Source organism: Cornus florida, unplaced genomic scaffold (genome assembly GCF_030987335.1).
Source record: "Cornus florida cultivar Cherokee Brave unplaced genomic scaffold, ASM3098733v1 CherokeeBrave_3.0.0_Hap2_Chr04, whole genome shotgun sequence".
Lineage (NCBI taxonomy): Eukaryota > Viridiplantae > Streptophyta > Magnoliopsida > Cornales > Cornaceae > Cornus > Cornus florida.
Window position 1 is genome coordinate 92,179,643 of NW_026775574.1, and position 27,456 is coordinate 92,207,098.

Consider the following 27,456-nt stretch of genomic DNA (forward strand, 5'->3'; position numbering starts at 1 on the left):
AAAAAATATTGACATTTTCTGTTTATTAGTGTCGAAGTTATTAAAAATAAATTTATAAGATAAAATAAGAGGGAAAGTCCGAAAGTGGTATGTAATAGAAAAAATTGATTAGAGAATTCAACTGGTATGTGGTTAGCCCATATATATATATATGAAATTAGGGCAACTATGTTTGAAAATTATTTTTTTAAAGTTCAATTATTAAAAATGTTTTAGAAAACACTCTTTTACAATTTCTTGAAGAAGTGTGCTTTTCTTCTTTCTTTCAAAATTTAACAATCACTTTGACTAGTTATTAACTTATTACTATGATTTAATTTAGAGTTATTTTGATATGATTTTTTTTAAAGATAAAATCAATTAAATACGAACAACGTAATGATATGATTTATACATGATTTTTCATACTCAGAACACGTTAATTTAAGAGAGAGTTGGTGATAGTTATCATAATATAACAAAGTGTCTTTTTTTTTTTTTTTTTTTTTTTTGTCCTCTACAATTTCATCACTTCCAAAGCAATAAACACCATTTTACATCAGTTGTGATCTTGGCATTATTTTTTCTATTTCATTTTGTTATAGTTCTCAAATGAATACAGAATCATTCCAAATATGCTTTAAATTGTCAAGAACAAACTGTTAACCACTAACAGGAATAGCTTGTGTTGGATTCAAATTGTGTATTAGGCCTGTGGACCGAAAAACTCCTCTCACTAATGGCAACAGGTCTACGTCGAACACATGATAGCCCAACAAGATGGATCCGAGCTACATATAACTTTGTAGCTTTCAACATTGATCTAATTCGTGAAAATTTTGACATACTTATCGTGAACGTGTAGGCTGACTTAGCACTGCAAGAGACTTGCACACAACTAAGACCGTAAGTTTGGAAAGATCTAAGTCTGTGACATAAAAGTCATAACAAATTATTTTCTATTTAAACGTCAATCACAAAATATTCTAATTAAATTCGTATGAAATCTCAAAAAAAAAAACAAAAATTATCTTCAACTTACCGAGGATCAATCTTTTAGATACTAACAGGCTCAACAAAACCAATATTAGTTGTTTAATACTAATGGAGGTTGGAGGTGAGAGCATCTATCAAACTGCAAATACTGTAGATTTACATTGTCAACGTCAATGTCCACAATACAAAACCAAAAAATTCCATATCGTCTTCATCTTCCATCTGTCATTTACGCTCCAGAGCAGCAAAAAATGGCCAACATTCTCGACATTGGGATCGAAGAAGAACAATATGAATAAAAGGTAATCAAACATATAAAGAACTATCCGTCTTGCGTAAAAAGAAATGCAGCAGCAGCCTATAGCTGGGAATCATCAATGGCAACAGAGCCATAGATAGGTGAAATCATTAGCAGAACCGGAGGAGAAATGTATTCATTGTCTTCTTTGATTTTCAATGGGATGCCTCGAAGATGGACGAATACAACAATGACTAAATTTAACACAACTACGATTACATCATGAACAAAAGATACCCAGACATTAGTTTCTATCACATTCAATAAGCTTATGGATGTCCTTGTTCTGCGACCTCCTTGTTCCTCACACATCGGTTCAAACTTCACTGGCATGTCCTGGAAACCATGGCAGTCCTGGTTGGAGGCATTGTTGTGTATTTGAAACAGGAACTATGGGACCCAGAAAGATGCGCCACAAGTCGAGTATTATTGTGACTAGCATTGCAGCTCCCAAAGCATCAATGGCTACTCTGGGCAAGTCCCACAGATCACCGGGTTTCTCATCAATCCTGTACATAGGGGTGAATCCTAGTTAGGACAATTGACATAGCATTGTTACAACAAGACAGAGTACACTTTGTTTATTACAAGTAAAGGAACTCTAGCATACACGCTTAACTAGAGTTTCTTATTGGAAAAAGTAAAAGAAATAAATTTGCGCATTAATCAGTTCTGTAGAAGGAATATGCCAGTTGTCTGCTGGTCAGGATTGTCGAACCCCCTAAATTAGATTCAAGCTACATACATGGACTTTCAAAAGCAAATGAAGTACCCGTATTGGACACAACAATACTTGGACGTGTCCGACACTCCTGGTTCGTCATGCACCTAAAATGTATATTCAATTTAATTTTATAATTGCTCCAAAATGATTGAAATACTATATTGAACACTATTATATGATAGACATTATTCTACTCTAAAAAATATTTATTAAAGAATATGATATCTGGCAGCATCCTTTTGTCCTTCTCTTTAGTGATTTGACATGTCCGACACTGGGATAAATACCCACCCTCGAAACACATACCAGCGTCCATTGTAATGTAAGGTAGATTGTAATGTAAGGTAGGATTCAAGTCTTCTAAGGAGTTTCAGCAGTGAGCACCATCTGTTGTTGGGAATATATATATATATATATATATATATATATATATATATATATTTTCCACCCCCACCCCCCAACCTTTAATTCCCCTTCTCAACTATTAACTCACAAAACTAATCTAAGTAGAAAACGAAAACCAAACCTTCTCATGAAGTAGCCCACGCCGCTAAACATTGGAGTATGTTGTACGTATCAGCAAGTACTACATAAACTTTGAAGTTCCACTGACAAAAGTCAACTCAACAAAGCCTTATCATACTTGGGATATTCTATAATACTCTTTTAGGCTATTTAACCATCATGCAGATCTAGGGTTGTATCTATTGCTAAGCACTTTCTTTCTGGTGCATGGGGGTATGGCACCTTCAACCAGAACAATTTATTTTAAAATTATGATGTCCTTTTTTTCGGAAGATATAAAAAAAAAATTAAAAAAAAAAATGTCAAGTTAAAGGCACTATGCACTCTCCAGCAACACTCAGAGAATCCGTGAATTAGAGTAGATGTAACAGCTGTGAAATGTATATATATATATATATATATATATATATGTATATATATAGAGAGATAGATATATAAGCTATTAAAACTTAAAAGTTAAATTTTGAATATAGAAGTTTATTCCTTATCCAAACAATGAAAACCTAACCCTAATTACCCACGTTTATTTTCAGTTTCCCCATGTTTGTAGTCATTCCTGAACATCACACTACCGTGTTGGTAACACTCACTCCTATTATTATTTTTTTTTTTCCTGAATGAACCCTCGCTCCTATTATAATGATCAAGTTAGAGAATGACTCAAAGAGAGATGTGAAATATAAGGGAAGAATAAAGAGAAATGCAAGAGAAGGGAGAGACGGGAGAGAAGGCGTCAGGTTGCAATTGGATTGAAACTAGGCTATTTGAGACTAACATAGATAATGGAAATTGTTACTTTTTACTATATCTCAGCCATCACTCTCCATTTCCATATTACTACTCCCAATTTTACATGAGTTACTCATTATGCGTCCATTATATTTTGCATTTGAGAAGGCATTGGTTGACCCACCAGTAAAATCTCAACCTACCAAGTGCCAGAATGCAAGTGTCGAGACAGCCTTGCGTGCAACTAATGCCAAAATAAGTTTATGCCTAGTCTGCCCCTTCCAACACCCTCAACTAACATTGGGGAATAATATATTACATCTTACCATTGTATCTTAGTCCTCTTCATTCTAAACCTTTCAATCCTAGCATCTCTCCCTGATTTTACCTGTGATACTCCAATTCTGGTTTCGGCAACCAAAACTATGTTAAGAAAATCACATATATTAGGACACCTTCCTGTTCTGTCCAATACATCATCAATAACCAGTGTTAAATGCAACAGTCTTACAAATTAAATGTAGATTCTTTTGATGTTACAATATTAGGGCCATGCATGTCACAAACAGGCAATCCATGTAAGACCCACAATTGGTAGCAACTATCTATGCAAGCAAACTAGTCTGTAAGCTAGGTTGTGTTGTTCAACATAATAAGAAAAAACAAAAACAGTAATCCATTGAACCAAGTTCTTACCTCAAAAACATTGGGAAGCTTACAATAAAATAAATAGCATAAAACAAGGAGCCAACTTTGTACATGGATGCCCGATCGACAAAGTCATAATAAGGGAACTGCACATGTTCAAAACAAAAGACTTTAGTAACAGCCATGGCTGCATCGTCAAGCAGATTATTCAGTTTAGTACTTTAGCATCAATTACAGGGCATTAAAGAGAAGTAACAGATTATATGCCACTAAGTAATAACATTCAAAACCATAAAATAGAAATTACTTTTCCAAGCCTTATTATTAAAAAATAAGGTAAAGTTGATGATGATAGAGTATAATATTAAGATAGGCATTATTGCATGATCTGGCTAGGGTACGAAATCAGATGTCTATTTGTCAAGTAATAAATTATTGTATGTAGACTGCCATACTGCTTTGTAATAGAAACAAGATTAGGGGTATTAACCAGCTAAAAATATATATTTACAAATATTTCAACTAGAATGGAACGGATATTTATTATATGTATCCACCAACTTAAGTTTTGATGTATTTTCTAACTCCTCATGTAAGGAACTGCCAAAAAAACACTTTCAGAAAAGATGTGAATTAGGGAGGTTTGGACAACAAAATATGAATTGGAAAATCTAAAAGATCATGGATTTGAAGTGTGTTAAGAAGGATATAAGATTTGAGTGTATGAGAAGAAGACTGGTGTTGAAGCGCTAGTATAATTCTTCCACACAATATTATTTGTTAGATGGCTTATTTTGTTTGTTTTAGAATTTGATGGTGTTTTTATGCTCCTTAAGAGGGGCATGTGCCCATCAAATTCCCTTCCAATGGAAATTATGGCCACCTTGCATGAACAACATTAAATAAAATGGAAGTGCTGAACTAATCATTCTACAATTTTTTTTCCATCCCATGAAATTCCCCATCCCCTAGCAAACCTGAACCTCCTCAATCATCTCTAACAGCACATCCACCAAGTCCAATCCTAATCCTAAAGAGCAATTTTTTACCTGCCAGACGGCACCACCTTCCAAGACGAGCGATCTCAGAGATAGTGCTCCTCTAATCTCTATCCATCGCTATTTGGAAAACACCAGGAAAAATGCCTCAACTAAATCTTGTACTACCTATAATACAATCATGCTATTGGAAAAAGGTAAATGGAAAACAGAAAGGAACTAGCTCCATTGCCAACCAGGAATGCTCTAATTAAGCCATCCTCAAAGCATAATCACTATGGAAACAAATTTTTCTTGTTCAGTTTCACTTCAAATTTCTCTCCAATGGCTGTCATCCCTTTCTATCTTCAGGACCAAGAGTGCCTAATTAATTCATTCATTCAATGCTTCTATCATGAGGATAGGAGGGGGGGTAAAGCATGGATAGGGGATTTCCCTGCCTCAAAACATCTCTAACTTAAGAAAGTTTAGCATATTCAACTGCCTTCAAAGAGAATCCATTGTCGAAATACAAACCTTTGTACATCTCTTCCAATTTGCTCTAAAGTTCATCCTGCCAAGCATAAAAAAGAAAAAAAGTTCACTTGGTTGTAGGCCTACTCAGTAAAACATTCCTGCCTTTACATTCCTTTTCTTCGAATCCTTACATTTATTTATAACCAATAGAGCATCCAGAATCCATCTCCCACCCAAATCACCGTTTTTGTTCTAAAAGAGGAATAAAAAAAATTTACAGCAATTTATAAGCACCCCCACCAGACTAATAGGACTAGTTTCCCTAATGTCAACCCCATATCCGTTTTTCAGCATTAACACAATAAAGAAGCATAAAAGACCTTTGATCTTAGTTTCACACCATTTGTGCAGATAAGGATTAGGGCTGTAAACGAGCCGAGCCGAGTAATGGTGTGCTCGAGCTCGGCTCGGTCAGGTAATAGGCAGCTCAAGCTCGGCTCGAGCTTGAGTCGAGCCAAGAAAATTTAGTTCGAGCTCGACTCGGCTATGTTTGACGAGTTTCGAGCCGAGAGCTCGATAGCTCGTTTATTTATTTATTTATTTTTGTTACCCAAGTTCCAACAGATCTGGAACAAAAAATTTTGAGAGAGAAATAGATTTGCAGCAATAAAAAGAGCGCGTGGGCGCGAGTGAGATCCCGGCAAATCTCTGAAACTGCCATTCTTCGTTGATGGTTGGGGATCGGCACAGAAAAAGTACTTTCTGTGTTAGCTTTCTTGTCGGTAACGAGTCCAATGGACGATGAAGATTGGGTTCTGGTGAGAAGATCCACAGACAAAGACTACTAGAACCCAAGCTCCTTCGTAGATGCAGAGCCTTTGAAGCCTCTCAAGGTTAGGTTCAATGAACCAGCCAAGCATACCGTCTCTGTGCTATGATTTGGGGCCGCGGCGCTTTGGAGACTTTTTTTGGAGAGAGAGAACAGATGGAGGCAGGAGGCGCAAGAAAGGCAAAAGCAACCCTAAACATAAAAGGGTTTATATACAAAGGCAAGAAAGGCCTATTTGCATAATAACCACAAACTCTATATATAATTACAATATGACCCCAACATAAATATATATATCTACATACAATTACAATCTGACCCCAACTTTTGTATATATTATAATTGGGTATGTATGTGTGTGTATATATATATATATATTATAATCGAGTATGTTCGTGAACGTATTATCGAGCTCAGTTTGTGAACGGTTCATGAACAAACGAGTCGAGTATACTGATGTTTAGATTCCGCTCATTTATAAATCGAGCCTCATAATTCGGCTCGAGCTCGGTTCACTTACTTAATAAACGAGCTTGAGCCAAGTAATTAATGAGCCGAGCCTGAGCCGTTCGCGAACGGCTCAACTCGTTTGCAGCCCTAAGGATGACACTTACTGATAGGGGACCCTCTTTACCTTCGAGGGTAGTTTGGCGTGCCAAAGCCCCCATTAAGGTGACTTTCTTTGTGTGAACGGTAATTTTAGGAAAGGATCTTGACAATTGATAACCTGAGGAAGAGACGTCATATTATGGTGAACTGGTGTTGTATGTATAAAAAGGATAAGGAGTTGGTAGATCAACTCCTTTTGAAATGTCCAGTAGCTAGAAATGCATTGGCCATCTTATTTGCACTTTGGGTGTTTTAAATAAATTTTACTTATCAACCAAAAAAGAAAGAAGAGGGCGGGGGGGGCGGGGTTGTTGGATTTACTTATGTTTACAAGATATGTGTCTATATAAGAACTGTTATGCAAACTGGGATAACATTTTATAACAACCCTTTGGGGGGTTGGGTGGACGATTATAGGACCATATGTTGGTACTTCTGTTAGTACAGGGCAAATTTGTACTTCAAGCACTATAGTATGACTATTGTGAAGTGTATCAACCATATCAAAATATATGTGGCATTTGTCTTTAAACCTAATCTATGATGCACCAAAACCATCCTTCATTATATTTATAATAACAGCAGCAGCAAGTAAAGCAACTACATTACCACATACATTTGCAATTGATACGGTCTCCAGGTAAGCTATAAAATAAGCCAGAGCTAGGATCCATACAGCCTTGATAACCCATTGAATATTCTCTGGCAAGTCAGCAATAGAATGTTGTAGCCTACGAAGTGTTATGTTTGATGTAACATGGTAAAATAGGAAGCAAACATGTGCGAGAAGGAAAGTTGTGTGTGGTACCTACAAAGAATAACAAATGTTCAGCATGGTAAGGAAAATAATAAATTGATTATGCTAATTAACTGCCAACCTAAGTGAAGATTCCTGCTTTATAGCTTACATTATTCATCTTCCATGATGGGAAAGTATAGGAAGCTCCCAAGACTGTGAAGAAATAGTGAGTCCAAAAGTAGTTTCCAACATAGCTGAAAATTACTATCCAGAGACTGGCCTGCGCGGTACAATTTTATAGTTACAACCAAGAAAAAACATAAAAATAATAACTCTTAAAAGCAGTAAGAGCAGCCAAATTTCAACAAAAGTGACCGGCCATATTAGCTAATCAAATAGCCAAAAGAACTTGATTCAAGCAATCCATGGATAATTCACAAATAAACAACCAACCAACTAAATCACCGAAAAATTTGTACAAACATTGGCCAAAATGAATGATCAAAGTGGATCTCGTGTTTCAACACCATGGGATGTTGAGGAAAAGCCCAAATAGACTGGGTTGACCACCAGAAGGATGAGAACCTCAAGGGCCCGACTGTATTGGGAATAAAAGATCCATGAATTCTACCAAAACTATAGTAGCACATTGCTTAAGTGTTGGCATGGCATCTCATTATTTTCTTGGCATTCACTAGGGACATGTTGTAATACCCCTAATTTTCAAAAGGATAGTCTCGGTATTTTGTTTAATTGTTTTCTTTTCATGAATTGTTTTATTTAATGTTTTAATTGGTTTAAGTGTAATTAGTTGTTTTCTTTTCATTAATTGTTTTATTTAATGTTTTAATTGGTTTTGGTTTTGGTTTTGTTTAAATTGATTAATTTGATTATTTAATAGGAATTATTTGTTTAAGTATTTTAATTAGTTAATTGACTTAATTGTCTTATTTAAATGTTAATTTTTTTTTAAATTGCTTGATTATTTGAGTTAACTGTTTTAATTATTTATTTGGCTTTAATTTCATTAAATTGTGTTATTTGATTAATTACCTGATAGAATTGTTATTAATTAATTGTTTTCATTTTTGAATTTATTTACTTAACGTAAGTTAGGTTTAAAATTTACATGGGTAGCCGACGTTGATTATAACCTAGGTACCTATGGGCTGAGTTATATCTTTATGGACTTAGGGTTATCAGGATTCACCTATAAACATAAGCAATACGGTGGTTTAGGGTTTTAGAAAACATAAAGCTACGTCTGTATCACCAAGGGCTGCTAAGAAACAGAGCGTGAACTTGGGGAATTGGCAGAGCAGTTCAAGGAAGACTACAGAAACTGTGGAAGTAGAGTTTCAAAGTCTGAAACTCAAGGCAAGTTTCTGATCTTCTCTTTCTCTGTAATTCGTGTTCTGTGCATGCCTAGTGTAGATTCCAAGGATTTATTCAAGGATATAACAGATTTAAATAAACATTAAAACAAGTCTGTTATGCATGTATGAATTTTGTTAGACTCGTTGATGTAATTTTTTTGCATTACTTTTGAGGTTCTGTCATTTGAGTCTTCTGTGGTTTATGTTTAAGCTTTGCTACAGTTGGGATTAATAAGGTGATTGGATGACTATAAACTATTCTAGGATTGGGTTTGAATTCAAGAACAAGAATTTAGAACAGTATATATAAAAACAGCACTGAAGTAATTTACGGTTAGTTGCTTAAACTTTTTAACAGAGGTTTTGTAAACATGGCTTAAAAACCTGTGTTCCTTCATATCTTAGGACTGGATTTCAGTGGTTTAGACTTATCTAGGACTAAGATTGAACCTTGAATATGATCTAGAACACATCACAGAGGTTCTGTGAATTACTGAAATTGAAGGACACAAAGCTAAATGGACGAGGCTGCTAAGAGAGGAGGGAGAGAAGGCTCCCAACCTTCTTAGAGCCGGCTCCCAAAGGGGAGAGCCGGCTCTAGGATCCTAGAGCCGGCTGTAGGTGAAAGGTTGGAGCAGGCTCCCATTTTTAGTGAGCCTGCTCTTCTTGAAACATACTGTAACGAATTTTTTTGTTAAAACCCTTGGATTTTCAGGGTTCTGCAATTAATTTAAATTGTTTTCAATGATGGGTTGGATTGTTTAAGGCTGGTTTCATGTGGAGAAATATTAATTCATAGCTGGATTAAAGATTAGAGTAAGGAGAACCTAAAAGAAAACTGGTAACTTGCACACTATCTTGTGGGTTTTGATTACTGAAATTGGGTAAGGTTTTTATATATGATCTAAATATGTATAATGGAATATTAGTCCAGTATTATAAGTATTGTGAATTACTTATATTTAACTATACCCAGATTGGATTAAACATGATACTCAAATTGTCATGATTGTATTGATTTATCGGCGGTTTTGAACATTAAACTAGGTACTGGAGTTTGGAATTACCGTGTTATATAATTTATTATTTAATAATATTTAAACAGAAGTATAAGAATAGTAAGTGCTTAAAATCATCTATTCTTGATTGGGAATAAATTGATAAAACTTATCAATTTAAGGATTCTATGGAGGATAGGAGTATTATGATTTGTATTAGCATTTTAAATGATTAAAATGAGATGTGGATTCTGTAATAGTTCCTATTGACTTGTTATATGTATTAAATGGTATTTGTGCATATTATGGATAATGGTTGATGATTATTTAATACTGTTTATCAACTATGTTAAATTGGAGGATGGTATGTACCGGTATGGGATGGTGACATACTAGATGTGGACTAGATTAAATACTAAGTCCTATCTAACATGGATTAAGGTATGAATTAATCGTATAGGTTAAGTCCATCACCTACATGTGTCATATCAGTTGTGAATTGAATGACCTACTATTGGGAGGAGTATGGACTTTATATATATATTATATGGTGCCGTGGTATGAGCTTGAGTTTCGTGACCATGGTTAGGGAGCGTATATCGCCTAGGATGGATAACTGGACATAGGTGTTGTTCCCTGGTAGGTCTAGGTACTCATGCCCACCTTAGGGTGCGTATTCGCATGTTACCTTCTATTCAGGCTGAGACAGACCTACTGGACTAGCGAGCGTCCTATAGTGTGCACTATATACTTATATGGACTACTCTAGATATTGTTGAGTCTTCCTAGGATGTATCTGCGTATCGGATTACTATTTGGATTGTAGTAGATCAGGAGTTGCATGTGGGCCTGACCCACTTCTTTATTTTTCAGGTGCTCGTCAGTTCCAGGGTTAGAGTTTGGACGTGCAGAGCAGATACAACTATTCACTCCTCCGAGTATGTAGGAATTTTCTCTATGTTAGCTTTGGATTTTATTTTTATTATTTCAGTATCGTTTGGAGAATTTAAATAAGGGGTCCAATGGATGGATTCCCGAGTTGTAAACTTATGGAGTTTTGGATTATCAGGTTTTAAGTATTTAATTATAAAGGATTGTGTTTCTAGATTCTTTCAGCTTATTATTATTTTTATTTCGTATTTCATCTTGTATTCTGTGTTCGGTTACATATTAATTGTTTGACATCCCTCGGGTTTTGGGCCTGGGCCTGATCAACCCGTGTCTCGGATCCGAGGGGTATCACACATGTCCCTTTCCTAAAAAGGTATGTTCTGATTTCATAACAACTCTATAACAAACATAATTGGACTACGGAAGATAAAGCCCTAAGGTGATGAACCTCACTGACTCATCACTTTGAGAAATTTCATTGCTCTGTAGAAGGCAAAAGCCTAACCAAGAACCAGGAGATATTATTTCTAAAGTTCCACCACTTCCAAACAGTTGTTAAAACTCTCAATAAAAAGGTTTGGGCTCCATTAAAAGGAGAACCCTAAGCCCTTATCAAAATTTTAGGAAAACTTACATTCGTCTTCTCGGGTTTCATATTTATCAAAAAATACAATTCAATAACCCAATTTGGGTCACATAATCAGGAATTCCTCTTTCTTTTTAAATAAGGGTGTTTGATTTCACTGCTTTCTTTAACTATACATACTTTTCACATATTTAAAAGAATCATGGCTAAGCCTTGGCTAGACCACAAGAGCAGTCCCCAAGTAAATTGAAAAACCCTGTGATTGAGGTCATAGGGTACACTCGGAGAGAAAGATATAGAAGACAATTGACAAGACATTTTTATTATCAAGCATGGGGAAAAAAAAGTCACCAGTACAACTAATATTGAAAAGGAGAGGTAGGTCACATCAAATATTAAAAGACGTGGAAATTATTATTCTCATAGAAATGAGAAATGAACTTCACCAACAGAGTCTGTTTTCTAATGTATATTACTTTTAAAACGAGAAGAGATTTTGTGAAGGTAACTGCTATCAACAACAGGGTAAGAAAGTGCTTGTGTGAATATTCATTTGCAAACATCATTTAGAAACCACTATGTCTGCGCAGTCCATAAAAATAATTTTACTTTTTTTACATCATATTCACAAGAACATGCTTGCCAACATTACTACTTTCTTTCCTGATCTTTATGGATTCTGTATATCACACATAACATTCATAATATCTCATGGATCTAAATAATGAAATATTATTCACATTTCCATGGTTGGATTAGCCCTACAAGCTTGCAGTCAAGCAATCAACAATTTGCTCTACAAGAATACTTGCCTTAACCCAGTACCGATCTTTCCAACAGATGCTGCTATCATCCTGTGAATATACAACAAAAATTTAAAAGCATGAGTACATAAACTATTTAACAGGGTAGGCTGCCGAGGTTATCTATATTCTTAGGCTGTCTAATTGCTAAACTACTAAATCAAGATATAATTTAAGCTACCAAGAAAGTTATACCCTCAGTAATAAATGAGTATACAACTTTTTATTCCTTTCTTTAACACGCCTAAATTAGTGGTTGAAGGAGGAAAAACTCCTGAAATTCAGAAGTCCAACCAACTATAGAATGAATAATGACTTCTAAAATTTCAAATCCTAGTTTAAAAGATAATCACTCTTAAAAACTGTAGAATACTTCATCACTAGGCAATTGCATATTCCTAAGGTACAAATAGTGGTTAATTTAGGCTTGTTTGGTGTTCGGGAAAAGAAATCTAGGAAATTAATTTATATAAAACACCAGCACTTTGATACTAGTCATCTATTTGATAAAATCGACTTTAGGACCACATTTTGAAGCAAATATGCTAGATATATTAATCTTTTCTATCTCATGCAATGCAATTACATCAATAACATAGAAGACGAATTAATAATCCGCAATGGATGCAGCCTAATCCAACAGCATGAACTCACTTCTTATTATGATGCTGTGATGAAGCCTCAAGAAGAAAAGGGTAAGATAATCCGACAATTCACCTTTCCAACAACTAGCATTGGTATCAAGAAAGAAGGAACCGCTGAAACCAGTCCCAAAAGCAGATACTCCAATTCCGTAAAGCTCTGCAAATCAAGAATGATCAAGTAAACTGACATTTTAAATAACGTCCAAAATATATGTGACCACACGGCGCGTGTGTGTGTGAGATAGTGAAAGAGAGAATTTGTTTCCCAATAAATATATAAATAAATATGTATATTTGTATTCCAATAAATCAGTATATAGAGAGCACTACTAAAACCCATGCGTATAAAATATTATCAATCAAAAAAGGAACGCTTTTAGCTATGGTTTCAATCTATAACATTAAAATTCAAAAGTTGACTGAACTAAGGAACCCTCATCAGTATTTACCCAAAAACAGGAAACCCACATCAGTGACTACATTACCATAACCACAAGCTCTTATTCAGTCCTATTTCTATATTATTGATTCAGGAGACTTAAAAGTGCACAAGAGATAGAGTTCAGAACACTGAATATACAAGAAAGAAAAATGGAGACCATTATTGATCCTTTTTCAAAACCAGCAAAATTTAAACCAAAAAACTAAAAAGAAAATAATCAATTTCCTTGAAGCAAATCCGATAATTCTAGAGTGTTTCTAACAAAGCAATTAGCAATCACTATATTAACACATAAGTTTGATCTGCATTAGCTACAAAATCCAACTTTGGCAGTATACAAGCAAATACAAAGAAATTTACTTATCCGCAATACATCAATAATTCATTTTGTACTAATAGAGCTCGAAGGAAATCACTTTTCAATGAATAACACACATATGCAGATTGTATGTAAGAAACCTCGTAGAGCTTGTATGGAACGACAATTCCAAGGCAAAGAGTGAGCCAAAATGGTGTGTAGATAAGAAAAAATAATTCGCCCCATCTCTTGCTTGGATTGGGAGCAAACCACAAACTCGAACTACAAGAAGCTACTTCGCTACCTGTGAATATATACACATACATATATACATCAGTGTAATTTTATCAAGAAATTGCTGAAACTTTGGAGAGTGTCAAAGTACAAAACTCTAAGAAAACCCTAATTTGGAGGAAAATGAACTTACCTCCCATTTCGTTAATTGGGATCTAACGCTTTTCTCTCGGATGGACCTCGGACACAACCGAACTGAAGTGTGAGAGGAGAAGGCTCAAATGCGTTGACCATATGACCTTTTATTTTAATGTCAAAAATACCCTCTGAAATATATGGAATGACTAATTTTACCTTTTATGAGTTGGCATAGTTGTAAATTTAGGGCAATGTAAATACATTGAATTTTGTTTTTAAAGTCTAAATTGAGTGTGGGAAGAAATTTAACTAGTTAAATGTTTGGGAATAATAGTTATCATATAAATGTTATTTTTTTTAATAACATAACATTGTAAGTATTAAAACTTTTCTTTATTTTCTTCTTTTTTTCAAAAAAAATTATTGATCTATATCATATATTTATCTATTTTATCAATTGATGTCATGATTAAAAAGTGTGCACAAAGCATACGCACGTATTATGATTCGTCACATCGGCCGATACGCGATGTATAGTCCGATTTGTAATCTTTCTTCAATAGTCTGATATTGTTACACATTTCATAAATCGATTGATTTATGATCGCAACCGATTCATACATATATAACACTTTTTTTTAACATGAGTACACTATCGGGGATAATTAACTCCCTCCAACTCACTCAACAGTCGACTGTTGTTGAGCGATAAATCCCTCCTTCATCACACACAACGGAAGCATCATCACATCACATCACATTAACACAAGCATATATAGAGATAACAATCATACACATCCACGCACAACACAATATTTTACATAGTTTACCCAACTCTAGGGTTACGTCCATGGGAGAGAAAGATTTTTCTATTATGAATCAAGGAAGAGAATATACAACCACATGTCAAAACCCCACCCACTTACTCATCATCTCCTTTGAGGCTACATGTATACACTCGAGAATTACATATACTCTCCTCTCTCCTCGTAGCACTCACCCTTAAACCTTTTACATATTTTCTCTCTTCTCTCTCTCTGAACCCCTCATACCCATCTCCATTTATAGAGTCTTCAAAACTCAATTTCTTGTTGGACAAGTATTCTTCAAATCCAATTTCTTGTTAGACAAGGATCAACTTACCTACAAGGAGTTACCATATCCATCTTCAACTCTAAAATAATAGGTATAACTTCTCTCCCAAATCTTTAGCCTTTTTCCCCAAGTCTTCTGGATTCAAAAACCAATCAGGAAACTATTTTTCGCAGCTTCCAAAACGAAAAAGGAAACTAATTTTCTACACACAAATTTTGAGCTACAAACCCAACATACACACAGTAATATTAGTTATTAAAAGATCAAATTATTGGCAGCTTTTGTAATGGACCTTGTATTTCCATTCAATAGGAGGGCTGTTTTTTTTTTTTTTTAGCCTAACTTAGTTTAGAAGTGAAACAAACAAGGAAAAAAATTGCATAAAAGTATAATTTAGTGACATCTTTAGGAGTTAGGTGGTACAATTTCCTCTCTAATTCTTCATGATTGAGATTTTATTTTATTTTTTACAATCTGTGATTTAGAAAAAAATATATATATTGTATTAGAGGAAGTATCTAGTTTGTAATTTCTCTTTTTATTGTCTTTTTTTTATTTTTTGAGGATATTATTGATTATGAAAGTGAGAGAAAAAGGAGGTGCAGCACTCTAAGAAGCACAAATACTTTTCTTAATGTGTCGTGGTGGTATCAAAGTAACTTTTCGGACTGATATTGTTTTGATACGTGACGATACGACATGACCAAAAATACAAAATTAAATACAATTTAAAATATATTATGGGTTAGTTAAAAAATACTCTAAAATTTAAGAAAACAAAATTAATTAAAAATTTACCTCTAAACTACAAATTGTTGATTTATTTATGATTCTACGAATAAAAAAAAATATATATATATATCCATATTCAATATTCGTATCCGGGCATCCTAGGTAGCATTCATTGGTGAGAAAATTAGAGAGAGTAAACAAAGATGGTTTGGACACCGGCATCTAACATAGAGAGTCAAAACAGAAAGATTGGTTATAATACAATGCAAGAGAGGAGGAACAACCAAACAAGATTAAAGAGAAAGAATTAATGTGTCTTACCCCATTTATATAGTATTAAAGCAAAAATAATGATGATGATAATGATAAGAGTTAGTTTAACTTTCTATTTGCACTTATGTTGAAAATTTTAGAAGTTTTTCAATCTTCTTTACAACATAAGTTTTCTAGTGGGCCTATTATTATTATTATTATTTATGTTAGTGGCCTATTTATTTTTATTTTGTTGGGGTCTATTTATGTTTGCTTATTTATTCTATTTAATTGGGCTATTATGTGATTTATTGGCTCTATTTAATTTGACTATTACAAGAACTTAGCTTTGCCTACATTAGCTTAGTTCTCCTGTAGAAATTTTAGCTTCTATCCCTCCTCGGTTAATAGGCTTTATTTTTTATTTTTGGACAATAGTTAGATTCCCGCAAGGTTACGAGGCAGGAGGGAGAAATGTCATTCACTCCACTCTGTCAGTTTATAATGATAAATTATAATTTTGTTCTTATATTTTATTTTATATTCAATAATTTTATGTATATATTGAGCAAATTTTAATTTATTCTATTTCAATCACTAAATATATATTTTTTTGTATTATTCTTATTGGAAAACTTCTATGTATTATTTTGGTGTTCTTATAATAAAATTAAGTCTCAAGTTTGTATTAAGAAGTTGAATTTTGCTTTTATCCGCATAAGAGAAAAATAATTATTACTATAATTAAAATTTGGTTTCATTATTTACTTTCATTATATTCTTAATACAATGACAAAAGCACTCTAAAAACTCACCCGTTCTGTTTTCATCCCTAGATTCATCCTCATCACATTTATGGAACAATCCTTGTTATTTGTTAAATAATAGTAGCATGTATTTATAGTTTACCATTCTTCCTAATTATATAACAAATTACTTTTATTGTTTTTCTTTTGCAGGGAGAATCTTTATGCTGCTAGATGCGTTGCAAACTTCAACAAAAATTACTTTGAAATTTTATCACTATAAACTTCACCATTTTGAATTTAAAAAATTTAAATGGTGAATTTATCATTTTTATGGACTTAAACACCATAATCTTCACCATTTTTAAAATTTAAAATAATGAATTTTACCATTATGAAAGTAGCGAAATTTAACATTACAAGAACCAAGATAAAAAGTTATAGAAGAGGATTTCGATTCTATGTTAGGCGAGGAATTTTCTATTTTACCATTATGAAAGTAGTAAAATAGCATGAACACTATTAAAAGATAAAAGAATTTGAGTCAAACAAGTCACAAAAAATTAAATTTTTATATTTATAATTTTTTTAAAAAAAATTATCTTCATATTCAATATTTTTTATTCTTCAACAATGCTTCCACAAAAAAAAATTCTGAATTCTTGACTGATGTCATGTTAGAAGTTCCTTGGCTTCCATTAGGTGCAAATTATGTATGAGTTGAATTATCAGATTTCTCATCCTCATTCCCGCAACTTTTTGTCCAACTTAGTGCCCAAACGGAAGTTGATTGTCCAAACCTTTTTTTAACGGTCCAGATCTTAAATATTCGGTGTAATTCAGTCTTGGTCGTCCATAATGGAGCAATCATTGTCAAGAAATTAAAGACTTATTTGGTTTGTAACTTTAAAAACAGTTCTAAAGAATTTAGAAAACACAAAACAGTTTTCTGAAAATAGTATTTTTTATAATTGAATTTTTTTATAAAAAAATTTAAAAAATTAAATCAAACAGAATTTTTTGTATAATTTATAATTTTTAAAAAACAAAAAACTGTTGTCAAAACAAGGCCTAAATAGTTGGAATGGTATCCAATTTAGTTTGTGTGTATGCCTGTGCAAGTCATGGTTTGAAAATGATTAATGGCATAAAATAATACATCGTTGATGTTTTATGATACTCCAACGACACCCACCCCCACATGTGATCTTTTCTGAAAACAAAAACTGTTCTCAAAACATGGCCTAAATAGTTGGAATACTATCCAGTTTAGTTTGTCTGCATGTGTGTGCAGATCATGGTTTGAAAATGATTAATGGCATAAGAATAATAATAATTCATGGTTGATGTTTTATGATACTCCAACAACCCCCACCCCACATGTGATATAGTACGCTAATCCAATCCCTCACATACTCCGATGACATCATGCAACTAACTCAACGAAAATTTCGCAAATTCAGTTTGACTCGCCCCAAATTTGCAGTATAATTATCATCTACCGTAGCTAAGAAAGGTTGTTAAAAAATCACTTTTCAATTTTGCAATATAAATCAATCCAAATTTATCTGTATAATACATACATATATATATATATATGTGTGTGTGCGCAAGTTATATTTTTATACAGGGGTGGCAAATTTTAACATGATCCGCCAACACGACATAAGTTAAACGGGTTTGAATTGATCGTAAATGGGTTCGGATCGTAATGGGTCGCCAGACTCGACACAATTAACTCATTCGTATTTGGATTAAGGGGTTCAACTCATATAATCCGTTTATACACATTTAACTATACGTGTCATAAATAAATTTATATTTAAATTCCAAAATTAATATATAAAATTGTGTCTAATAATTTATTTTTTGTAAACTAAAAACTATTTAGTAATTTAGTGGGATTAAAACTTATATTTTTCTTTTTCTTTTTTCTCTTCTTATTCATTTTTTATTCACTTATTCTAATGTATTAATTTTACACTATTATATCTTCGGACTGTTTGAAAATAAATTTTTTTGTCAGTATTAACATGTCCATTGAGCCAAATTTCTGGCTCCGCCTTTGACCATAACCAAGTACCTTTGATGGAATATAAGTGTTTTAATGTAAAACGATACGAATTTTGAGTTTTCCAATGCTATTTATATATATTATTGATTCAGGAGCCTCAAAAAAAGTGCAGGAGAGATATAAGTTAATATACCAGAAAGAGAAAAAAGGAGACCATTATTGATACTTTTTCTAAACGCTGCAAAATTTAAAACCAAAAAAGAGAAGAAGAAAATAATCAATTTAGAATTTAATCCAATTCAATTTTCTCTGTCTTTTTCTCAGTTTCGCATTATAATCCAATTCAATTTTCTCTGTTTGAGCTATATTTTATAGCAATTGTTCGCCTACAGTCCGTTAGCTTAGAATTTATTATTATTATTATTTTTTTTACCAATTTACCATGGAAACTTGATGTTGGTAAAGTAAATTATAGGTCTAAATAATCCTATGTTAGATTACGTTTTTTTTGTAGTGGGAATTTTTGCTTAGGGTCAAGCGCAAAAAACACTATCACATCTTCACATACAAAAAATATCTTTAAAATTTTAATTTGGTGCAAATACATTCCTCTGACAAATTTAAATCTCAAGTTGACTAAATTTCCCTTATTGAACCATTTTATAAAATATATAAAAATAAATAATTTTGTAAAATGACCGAAAATGACATTAGTGGAGAACGCCCATCACATGCAAAAAACACCCATGAAGTTTCAAGTTGATACAAATAGGTCCCTCTGACAAATTTAAACCCTAAGTTGATTAAACTACCCTTATTGAACCATTTAATAAAATACATAAAAATATATAATTTTGTAAAATGACCGAAAATGACATCGGGCTTTGGAAATAGACCAACAAAGATAAAAATAGAAAATAAAAATAAAAGTATAAAAAAAGGAAAGATAAAAATAGAAAATAAAAAACACAAATAAAATGCAAACTAAAAAAACAAATCTACTCCAAACTTCGAAAACCATTGCATATTGATATATATATATATTTAACAGTGTTGGTACGAAAAATAAAAAATAAAAAATAATAGAATTAAATTGAAATATCAAAAAAATTCAAATCCTTGTCCTACAAATTCTCAAAGTTAAAAAAAAAAAAAGGGTTTAGAGATATATATATATAGAAAAAAGTTTTTTTAAAAAAAAACATATAAAAGTAATGTGCTCATAACACCCATATATTATGAGATTAGTAGCATATATACTTTTTTGGACATTTTCAAAAGAATAAAAGGGCAAACTAAGTATTATAACACTAATTTATGTCAGTTTTTGATTGAGGAGTATTTTTGTAAAATATGAAAAAATTAGAAATATTTTTTACATAATTTTTTAAATAAAAAATAAAAGTGATACGCAAAATATACTTTAAAATATTTTCGGCCCTAGTCCCGTTTGCTTACTCAAAATCGTTTTTGGATGAAAGTGAATTGTCCCACATTTGAAAAATAAGGAAAAGTGTGTGACTTAAGTGGCTCTACCACCTTGACATTGGGGTTTAGGCCCCAAGATACAATGCAATTTTGTGGACGGAGAGATTAACCCCAAGTTAGGTCTAGCCCATACGAAATCCAGATGGAATACACGTGTTAATTTCATCAATTTCAACCAATTGGCAATGGGGGTACTTTTCGTCTATAATAGGGACATTATGGGAACTTTCTTCAACTTTAAAGTTCGTCTTGATAAAGGGCATTATGGGAAGTTTGTTCAATTTTAATGCGTTCTACGTTGGCTAAGAAATTTATTATTATAGTTTCACTAGTGTTATTAAGGAGCCAAATGAGCCACTTCTCAATGTTGAAGCATTATATTATTTATTACATAACCAATCCAATGACTTTTTCATTCTTTCATGAGAATGAATAAATCAACTGCATCTCATATTTGAAACTTTTATTTAGCATCATCTAGGGGAAAAAAATGACAAGTATTTATTACATATCTTTTTTACAATAATAAAATTTGTAATATCTATTGTGTGTGTAAAATCACACATATATATAAATAATTTTATTTACCGAATGTAAATTCATTTTTAATCACATACACCACATATGCATTTTAGATAAAATAAGTTAAAAGAAATTTTATTAGTAAAATTATAAATGTTCTTTGCTCGATTTATTTTTTAGTAACCAAACTTACATTTTGCTTTTTTTCCACCTTTTCCTTAAGTAATCAAGACAAAATATTAATTTTTACTTAATTGTGTGTGGGAAATGTAGGATGCTCGTGTGGAGAAAAATTTTATTGCGTCATTTGTATTGGTGACATGGTATCACTAACTGATTAAATACTGATACGTAATGATATGACTAATTAAAATAAATTAATTTTTTTTTAAAAAAGATAATGATGGTACGAATGACAATTGGACTCCTGCTATCTTAGTTTCTTTTTATTTTTGCAAAATCTCAATTGAAAAATTCCATTCAAATATAACATATATTGCTTTAGAGACCGGAAGAGCACTAGATTGAGCATATGTGAGGGTGACAATATGCAGATTGAGCATATAAACCAATTCAATTTTCTATCTTCAGTTCTCAATTTTGCAACGCAAACCAATTCAATTTTCTCTATGTAAGCTACATTGTATAGCAGTTCTTTATTTGGAGTTACCAAAGAAAACATATATAGAGCACATATTTTTTCTTCTTAACAATTTATCAAAGTAATTAAGCAAAATTTGATCTAAAATGGAGTAAGTGTCACTGATAGTGATAGTAAGTGTACGTTATGAGAGTACAAGAACATAGTATATTTAGTTACTCGAAATTACTTTAGGTGAATGAGAAATTAGATACAAGATAGATATATTTGATCACGACTTAAAGTCATAAAAATAGGCTGTCCCACATTGAAAGAATAAGAAAAATTGCGTGCCTTAATATTTAGCTCCCAACAAAGTCTAATTGAACGCGCTCATCTTGACGCGCCCGCGTCCAACTTCATCACCCAAAAGAAGAAAAAATGACGATGAAAAAAAAAGTAAGCCAACCAGAACTTAGTAAAGATGCATAGCATCGCCAGAAGAAGACAAAATGAGCATAGCATCGGTGATTAAAAAAAAAGTCACATAGTTTGGGCTCCGTCATTTTGACTTGCTCTTCATCTCTCTCTCCAGCGTCGTATAAAAAAGCTCAATTCTATCCCCCTTCATTTGATATCTGAAAAGCGTCATATATAAGCCCAAGTTTTCTGAGCCCTCTCCCTTCATTTGATATCTGAAAAATGGTCTCCGGGCAGAGATTTCGGAGGAGAGACAGAGTTGTGTGGGTGACACGGAAGCTTCACAGCAGAAGGTTTATATTCTCTCCACCATTTCATTTTTTTTCTTTTTCTTTTACCTTTTTATATTTTGAACTAATTTATTTTTCAATGTGATAAATTCACGTGCAGGGATCAACAAGGGATCAAATTATCCTCACCATGCCATGCCATCTTCAAGTATCTTATTTCAACGCTAATTGCGCTGCTTGCTGTGCAATCTCAAGGCAAAACAATGAACCCATTTGATACACACACGTTGAACGTTTGGGTTTTTTTCACATCTATATGCATCTATTGCACGGTCTTGGGATTTATGAAAGAAATGCAATATTACGAGTGGGTAAGAGCGAAAGGGTACTCTAAAATCTTGGGCCATGTCATTCTTGCTTCGGGTACACTTTCTGTAGTGTCACTTGTAACTGTTTTTCTCCCGCTTTGGATTGGGTTGCTCTTTGTTATCATTTGGGCAATTTTGATGTCTCATCGCCTCATAGCTCATACTTGCCAAGTGATCTGGGAAAAGATCATGAAGGGAGTTTCTTATACGGTGGACATATACTTCCAGATCATTGCCAGCAAATCGATCGAAAAACATCGTCCACCAGTTTAATTCTCCTTTGATATTGGAGGACCAAGTTCGCAGCATATGTTTTTTTAGTAATTTTATGTTACTCGTATTCTATTTTGTAACACTTTGTTTGTGTACTTTTAGATAGGAAAAAAAAAATAATATGTTGCTCATAGGGATCCGTATAGGAAAAAAAAAATAGTATGTTGTTCATAGGGATCTATATGGTGCACATTTTGTTTTTCTGTTTTTGTTTTAATTTAAAATAAAATAGTGTTTTGTTGTAAAGTGTTTTGAATAGGAATGGAAAATATGCTGCTGGCAAAGTCCATTTGTTGTAAAAAATTTAGAAGCAAAAATATGAAAATATGTTTTGTGAAAAAGTTTTACAAGTTTGAAAAGTATAATGGTTAGTTTTGAAATGTAATTTAAGAGTTTTTCAAAAAAAAAAAATTATTTATTTTTTATACAATATCAATTGCTAACATGTAAAAACACTTATTTGGTATTTTGATTTTTTGCCACTATTCACGAAATATTTTGGTACGGTGTAAAAATAAACAATTCTCAAAAAATTATTTTTAGAAAATTATAAAAAACAATTTTATGAAAAAGATCTTTTTATTTCGATGAAATACAAAAATACTAAAAACAAAACGCATAGCATACCAAACATGCCCCTGACTTTTGTTTGATTTGGATATAATAAAACACCTAAAAGCAGTAAAAATTACTATCCAGAGACTGGCCTACACAATACAATTTTATAGTTACAACCAAGAAAAAGCATAAAAATAATAACTCTTAAAAGCAGTAAGAGCAGCCAAATATCAACAAAAGTGACTGGCCATATTAGCAATCAAATAGCCAAAAGAACTTGATTCAAGCAATCCATGGATAATTCAGAAGTAAAACAACAACCAACTAAACCACCAAATAATTTGTACAAACATTGGCCTATCACCACGGGCCCAAATGAATCATCAAAGTGGATCTAGTGTTTCATGAGGAAAAGCCCAAATAGACTGGTTTGACCACCAGAAGGATGAGATAGGGATGCACACGGTTCCGGTTGCCGGAACCGGAACCGTTCACGACGGTTCCTTTAAAACGGAACCGGAACCGGAACCGGAACCGGAACCGGAACCGTATAATTTGAAACCGAGCCGGAACCGAACCGTAGACAACTATTTTCTTCACAGGCTTGGTGGGTGTAGATCGGAGATGGTGTGTGGGTGTAGAATGTAGATCGGAGAAGCTGTGTGACCGTGTCGCACTTTTTTGTCATTGATTGACGAGAAGATGAGAGTATGAGATGGTGTGTGGGTCACTGGGTGTAGATAGGATCATCGGAGAAGCCGAGTGACTCGAGTGAGGAATGAAGATGAGGAAGCTTTGAGATGGGGGAGGGCGATGACGAAGCCTTGAGATGGGGGAGGGCGATGATGAAATTTTATCGCTCTGTACAAGGCAAAAGCCTAACCAAGAACCAGGAGATATTATTTCTAAAGTTCCACCACTTCCAAACAGTTTGTTAAAAGGTTTGGGCTCTATTAAAAGGAGAACCCTAAGCCGTTATCAAAATTTTAGGAAAACTTATCAAAAAATACAATTCAATAACCCAATTTGGGTCACATAATCAGGAATTCCTCTTTCTTTTTAAATAAGGATGTTTGATTTCACTGTTTTCTTTAACTATACTTACTTTTCACATATTTAAATTCATAATATCTCATGGATCTAAATAATGAAATATTATTCACATTTCCATGGTTGGATTAGCCCTACAAGCTTGCAGTCAAGCAGTCAATAATTTGCTCTACAAGAATACTTGCCTTAACCCAGTACCGATCCTTCCAACAGATGCTGCTATCATCCTGTGAATATACACCAAAAATTTAAAAGCATGGGTTCATAAACTATTTAACAGGGTAGGCTGCCAAAGTTATCTATATTCTTAGCCTGTCTAATTGCTAATTAAACTACTAAATCAAGATATAATTTAAGCTACCAAGAAAGTTATACCCTCAGCAATAAATGAGTATACACCTTTTTATTCCTTTCTTTAACACGCCTAAATTAGTGGTTGGAGGAGGAAAAACTCCTGAAATTCAGAAGTCCAACCAACTATAGAATGAATAATGACTTGTAAAATTTCAAATGCTAGTTTAAAAGATGATAAGTCTTAAAAACTGTAGAATCCTTCATCACTAGGCAATTGCATATTCCTAAGGTACAAGATTCAATGGTAGTTAATTTACGCTTGTTTGGTGTTCGGGAAAAGACATCTAGGAAATTAATTTATATGAAATGCTCACTTGATACTAGTCATCTATTTGATAAAACCGACTTTAGGACCACATTTTGAAGCAAATATGCTGGATATATTAATCTTTTCCATCTCATGCAATGCAACTACATCAATAACATAGAAGACGAATTAATAATCCGCAATGGATGCAGCCTAATCCAACAGCATGAACTCACTTCGTATTATTATGATGCTGTGATGAAGCCTCAAGGAGAAAAAGGTATCAAGAAAGAAGGAACCGCTGAAACCAGTCCCAAAAGCAGATACTCCAATTCCGTAAAGCTCTGCAAATCAAGAATGATCAAGTAAACTGACATTTTAAATAACGTCCAAAATATACGTGACCACACGGCGTGTGTGTGTGTGTGTGAGAGAGAGAGTGAAAGAGAGAATTTGTTTCCCAATAAATATATAAATAAATATGTATATTTGTATTCCAATAAATCAGTATATAGAGAGCACTACTAAAACCCATGAGTAAAAAATATTATCAATCAAAAAAGGAACGCTTTTAGATATGGTTGCAATCTATAACAGTGAAATTCAAAAGTTGACTGAATTAAGGAACCCTCATCAGTATTTACCGAAAAACAGGAAACCCACATCAGTGACTACATTACCATAACCACAAGCCCTTATTCAGTCCTATTTCTATAATATTGATTCTTGAGCCTTAAAAGTGCACAAGAGATAGAGTTCGGAACACTGAATATACAGGAAAGAGAAATGGAGACCATTATTGATCCTTTTTCAAAACCCACCAAAATTTAAAACCAAAAAAATAAAAATTAATTTATTAATTTCCTTGAAGCAAATCCGATAATTCTAAGAGTATTTCTAACAAAGCAATTAGCAATCACTATATTACCACATAAGTTTAATCTGCATTAGCTACAGAATCCAACTTTGGCAGTATACAAGCAAATACAATTACTTATCCGCATTACATCAATAATTCATTTTGTACTAATAGAGCTCAAAGTAAATCACTTTTCAATGAATAACACACATATGCAGATTGTATGTAACAAACCTCGTAGAGCTTGTACGGAACGACAATTCCAAGGCAGAGAGTGAGCCAAAATGGAGTGTAGAGAAGAAAAAATAACTCGCCCCATCTCTTGCTTGGATTGGGAGCAAACCACAGACTCGAACTACAAGAAGCTACTTCGTTACCTGTGAATATATACACATACACATATACATCATTGTATTTTGATCAAGAAATTGCTGAAACTATCGAGAGTGTCAAAGTACAAAACTCTAAGAAAACCCTAATTTGGAGGAAAATGAACTTACCTTCCATTTCGTTAATTGGGATCTAACGCTTTTCTCTCCGATGGACCTCAGACACAACCGAAGTGTGAGCGGAGAAGCCTCAAATGCGTTGACCTTATGAACATTTATTTTAATGTCAAAAATACCCTCTAAAATATATGGAATGACAAATTTTACCTTTAGCACATGACCTTTTTATGTGTTGGCATAGTTGTTAATTTAGGGGCATTGTAAATACATTGAAATTTGTTTTGAAAAGTCTAAATTGAGTGTAGGAAGAAATTTAACTAGTTAAATGTTTGGTTATAATAATTAGGGTAAAATACAGCCCACACTTTATGAGATTTGACAAAAAGAAAGGTAGATGAAAGTTACTCAGATTTTGGACATTTTTTTCATTTTTTCTCTTCTTCTATCACACGGTTCGTTTTAATATCTTTGCAGTCAGTTCTCTTACTAGCTTGGCCGCAACCATTCCAGTCATACCATCAATGGTATCACGTTGTGGGTTGAACTCAACCACATCTGCAGCAACAACATCAGCTTGAAGGTTGTGGAGTATGTTGAGAACATCACGGAAAGAGAGACCTCCTGGCTAAAGATGAGATACACTAGGAGCAAATGGAGGAGCAAGACAGTCTAGATCTAATGATATATATACACCCTTCACACCTTCTCCAAGTTTCTGCCATCGAATATAATAAACAACTGCGAATGAGGACACATCCATGGCTGCCCAATTTTCATATGCACACTTCTACACTATAGCTAATACCACCATCATATGATAAAAAGGACCTGGACAAAGTTTGGAATCTTAAACTGAAACTGGACAATCAGTGAGTATGATCGTTAAAATCTACATAACATTTCGAATTTCTTCCAACATTTGTGCAATTAAAGATTCCCAAATATAAAAAAACTATGAGGGCATTGAAACAAATAGAATGCTAATTACTAATCTAATTTTCCAGCTACTTCCAAAACTTCACAAATTTGAGAAGGATACTGCAAAAAATCAGGTCATTGTAAAGAAGTAATTTTACCACACCTACCCACACCGTTCTCCTGGAGTGGCGCCACTGCATCCCCCAACGACGACTACGACGAGTCGAGCTGGTCGTCCTATCCCTCCGCCACCGGATCATGGTTTGTATTAGTAGAAAGGGGTTGTGAATGGGTTGTGGAT

The 27,456-nt window shown here is 33.3% G+C and overlaps 2 protein-coding genes across 3 annotated transcripts; both read right to left on the reverse strand.

Annotated features, from left to right (window-relative positions):
• Nucleotides 1-1,107: 1,107 nt before the first annotated feature.
• LOC132303939 (cycloeucalenol cycloisomerase-like) lies at nucleotides 1,108-14,070 on the reverse strand. The gene is made up of 8 exons (XM_059801397.1): nucleotides 13,996-14,070; nucleotides 13,730-13,872; nucleotides 12,902-12,985; nucleotides 12,194-12,235; nucleotides 7,700-7,810; nucleotides 7,408-7,599; nucleotides 3,948-4,045; nucleotides 1,108-1,782 (listed from the first exon to the last, which is right to left on the reverse strand). Exons 1-8 carry the CDS (start codon nucleotides 14,000-14,002, stop codon nucleotides 1,590-1,592), a joined length of 870 nt encoding a protein of 289 aa, XP_059657380.1. The 5' UTR covers nucleotides 14,003-14,070; the 3' UTR covers nucleotides 1,108-1,589.
• Nucleotides 14,071-24,303: 10,233 nt separating this feature from the next.
• LOC132303941 (cycloeucalenol cycloisomerase-like) lies at nucleotides 24,304-26,418 on the reverse strand. Of its 2 annotated transcripts, XR_009481448.1 has the most exons (4): nucleotides 26,289-26,418; nucleotides 26,023-26,165; nucleotides 25,166-25,273; nucleotides 24,304-24,555 (listed from the first exon to the last, which is right to left on the reverse strand). XR_009481448.1 is itself a non-coding variant. In XM_059801399.1 (3 exons), the coding sequence occupies exons 1-3, from the start codon at nucleotides 26,293-26,295 to the stop codon at nucleotides 25,196-25,198; spliced, it is 228 nt and encodes a 75-aa protein (XP_059657382.1). In that variant the 5' UTR covers nucleotides 26,296-26,418; the 3' UTR covers nucleotides 24,979-25,195. The 2 variants fall into 2 exon arrangements, 1 of the variants encoding a protein (XP_059657382.1); XM_059801399.1 differs by lacking the exon at nucleotides 24,304-24,555 and having other exon boundaries at nucleotides 24,979-25,273.
• Between the last annotated feature and the right edge of the window lie 1,038 nt (nucleotides 26,419-27,456).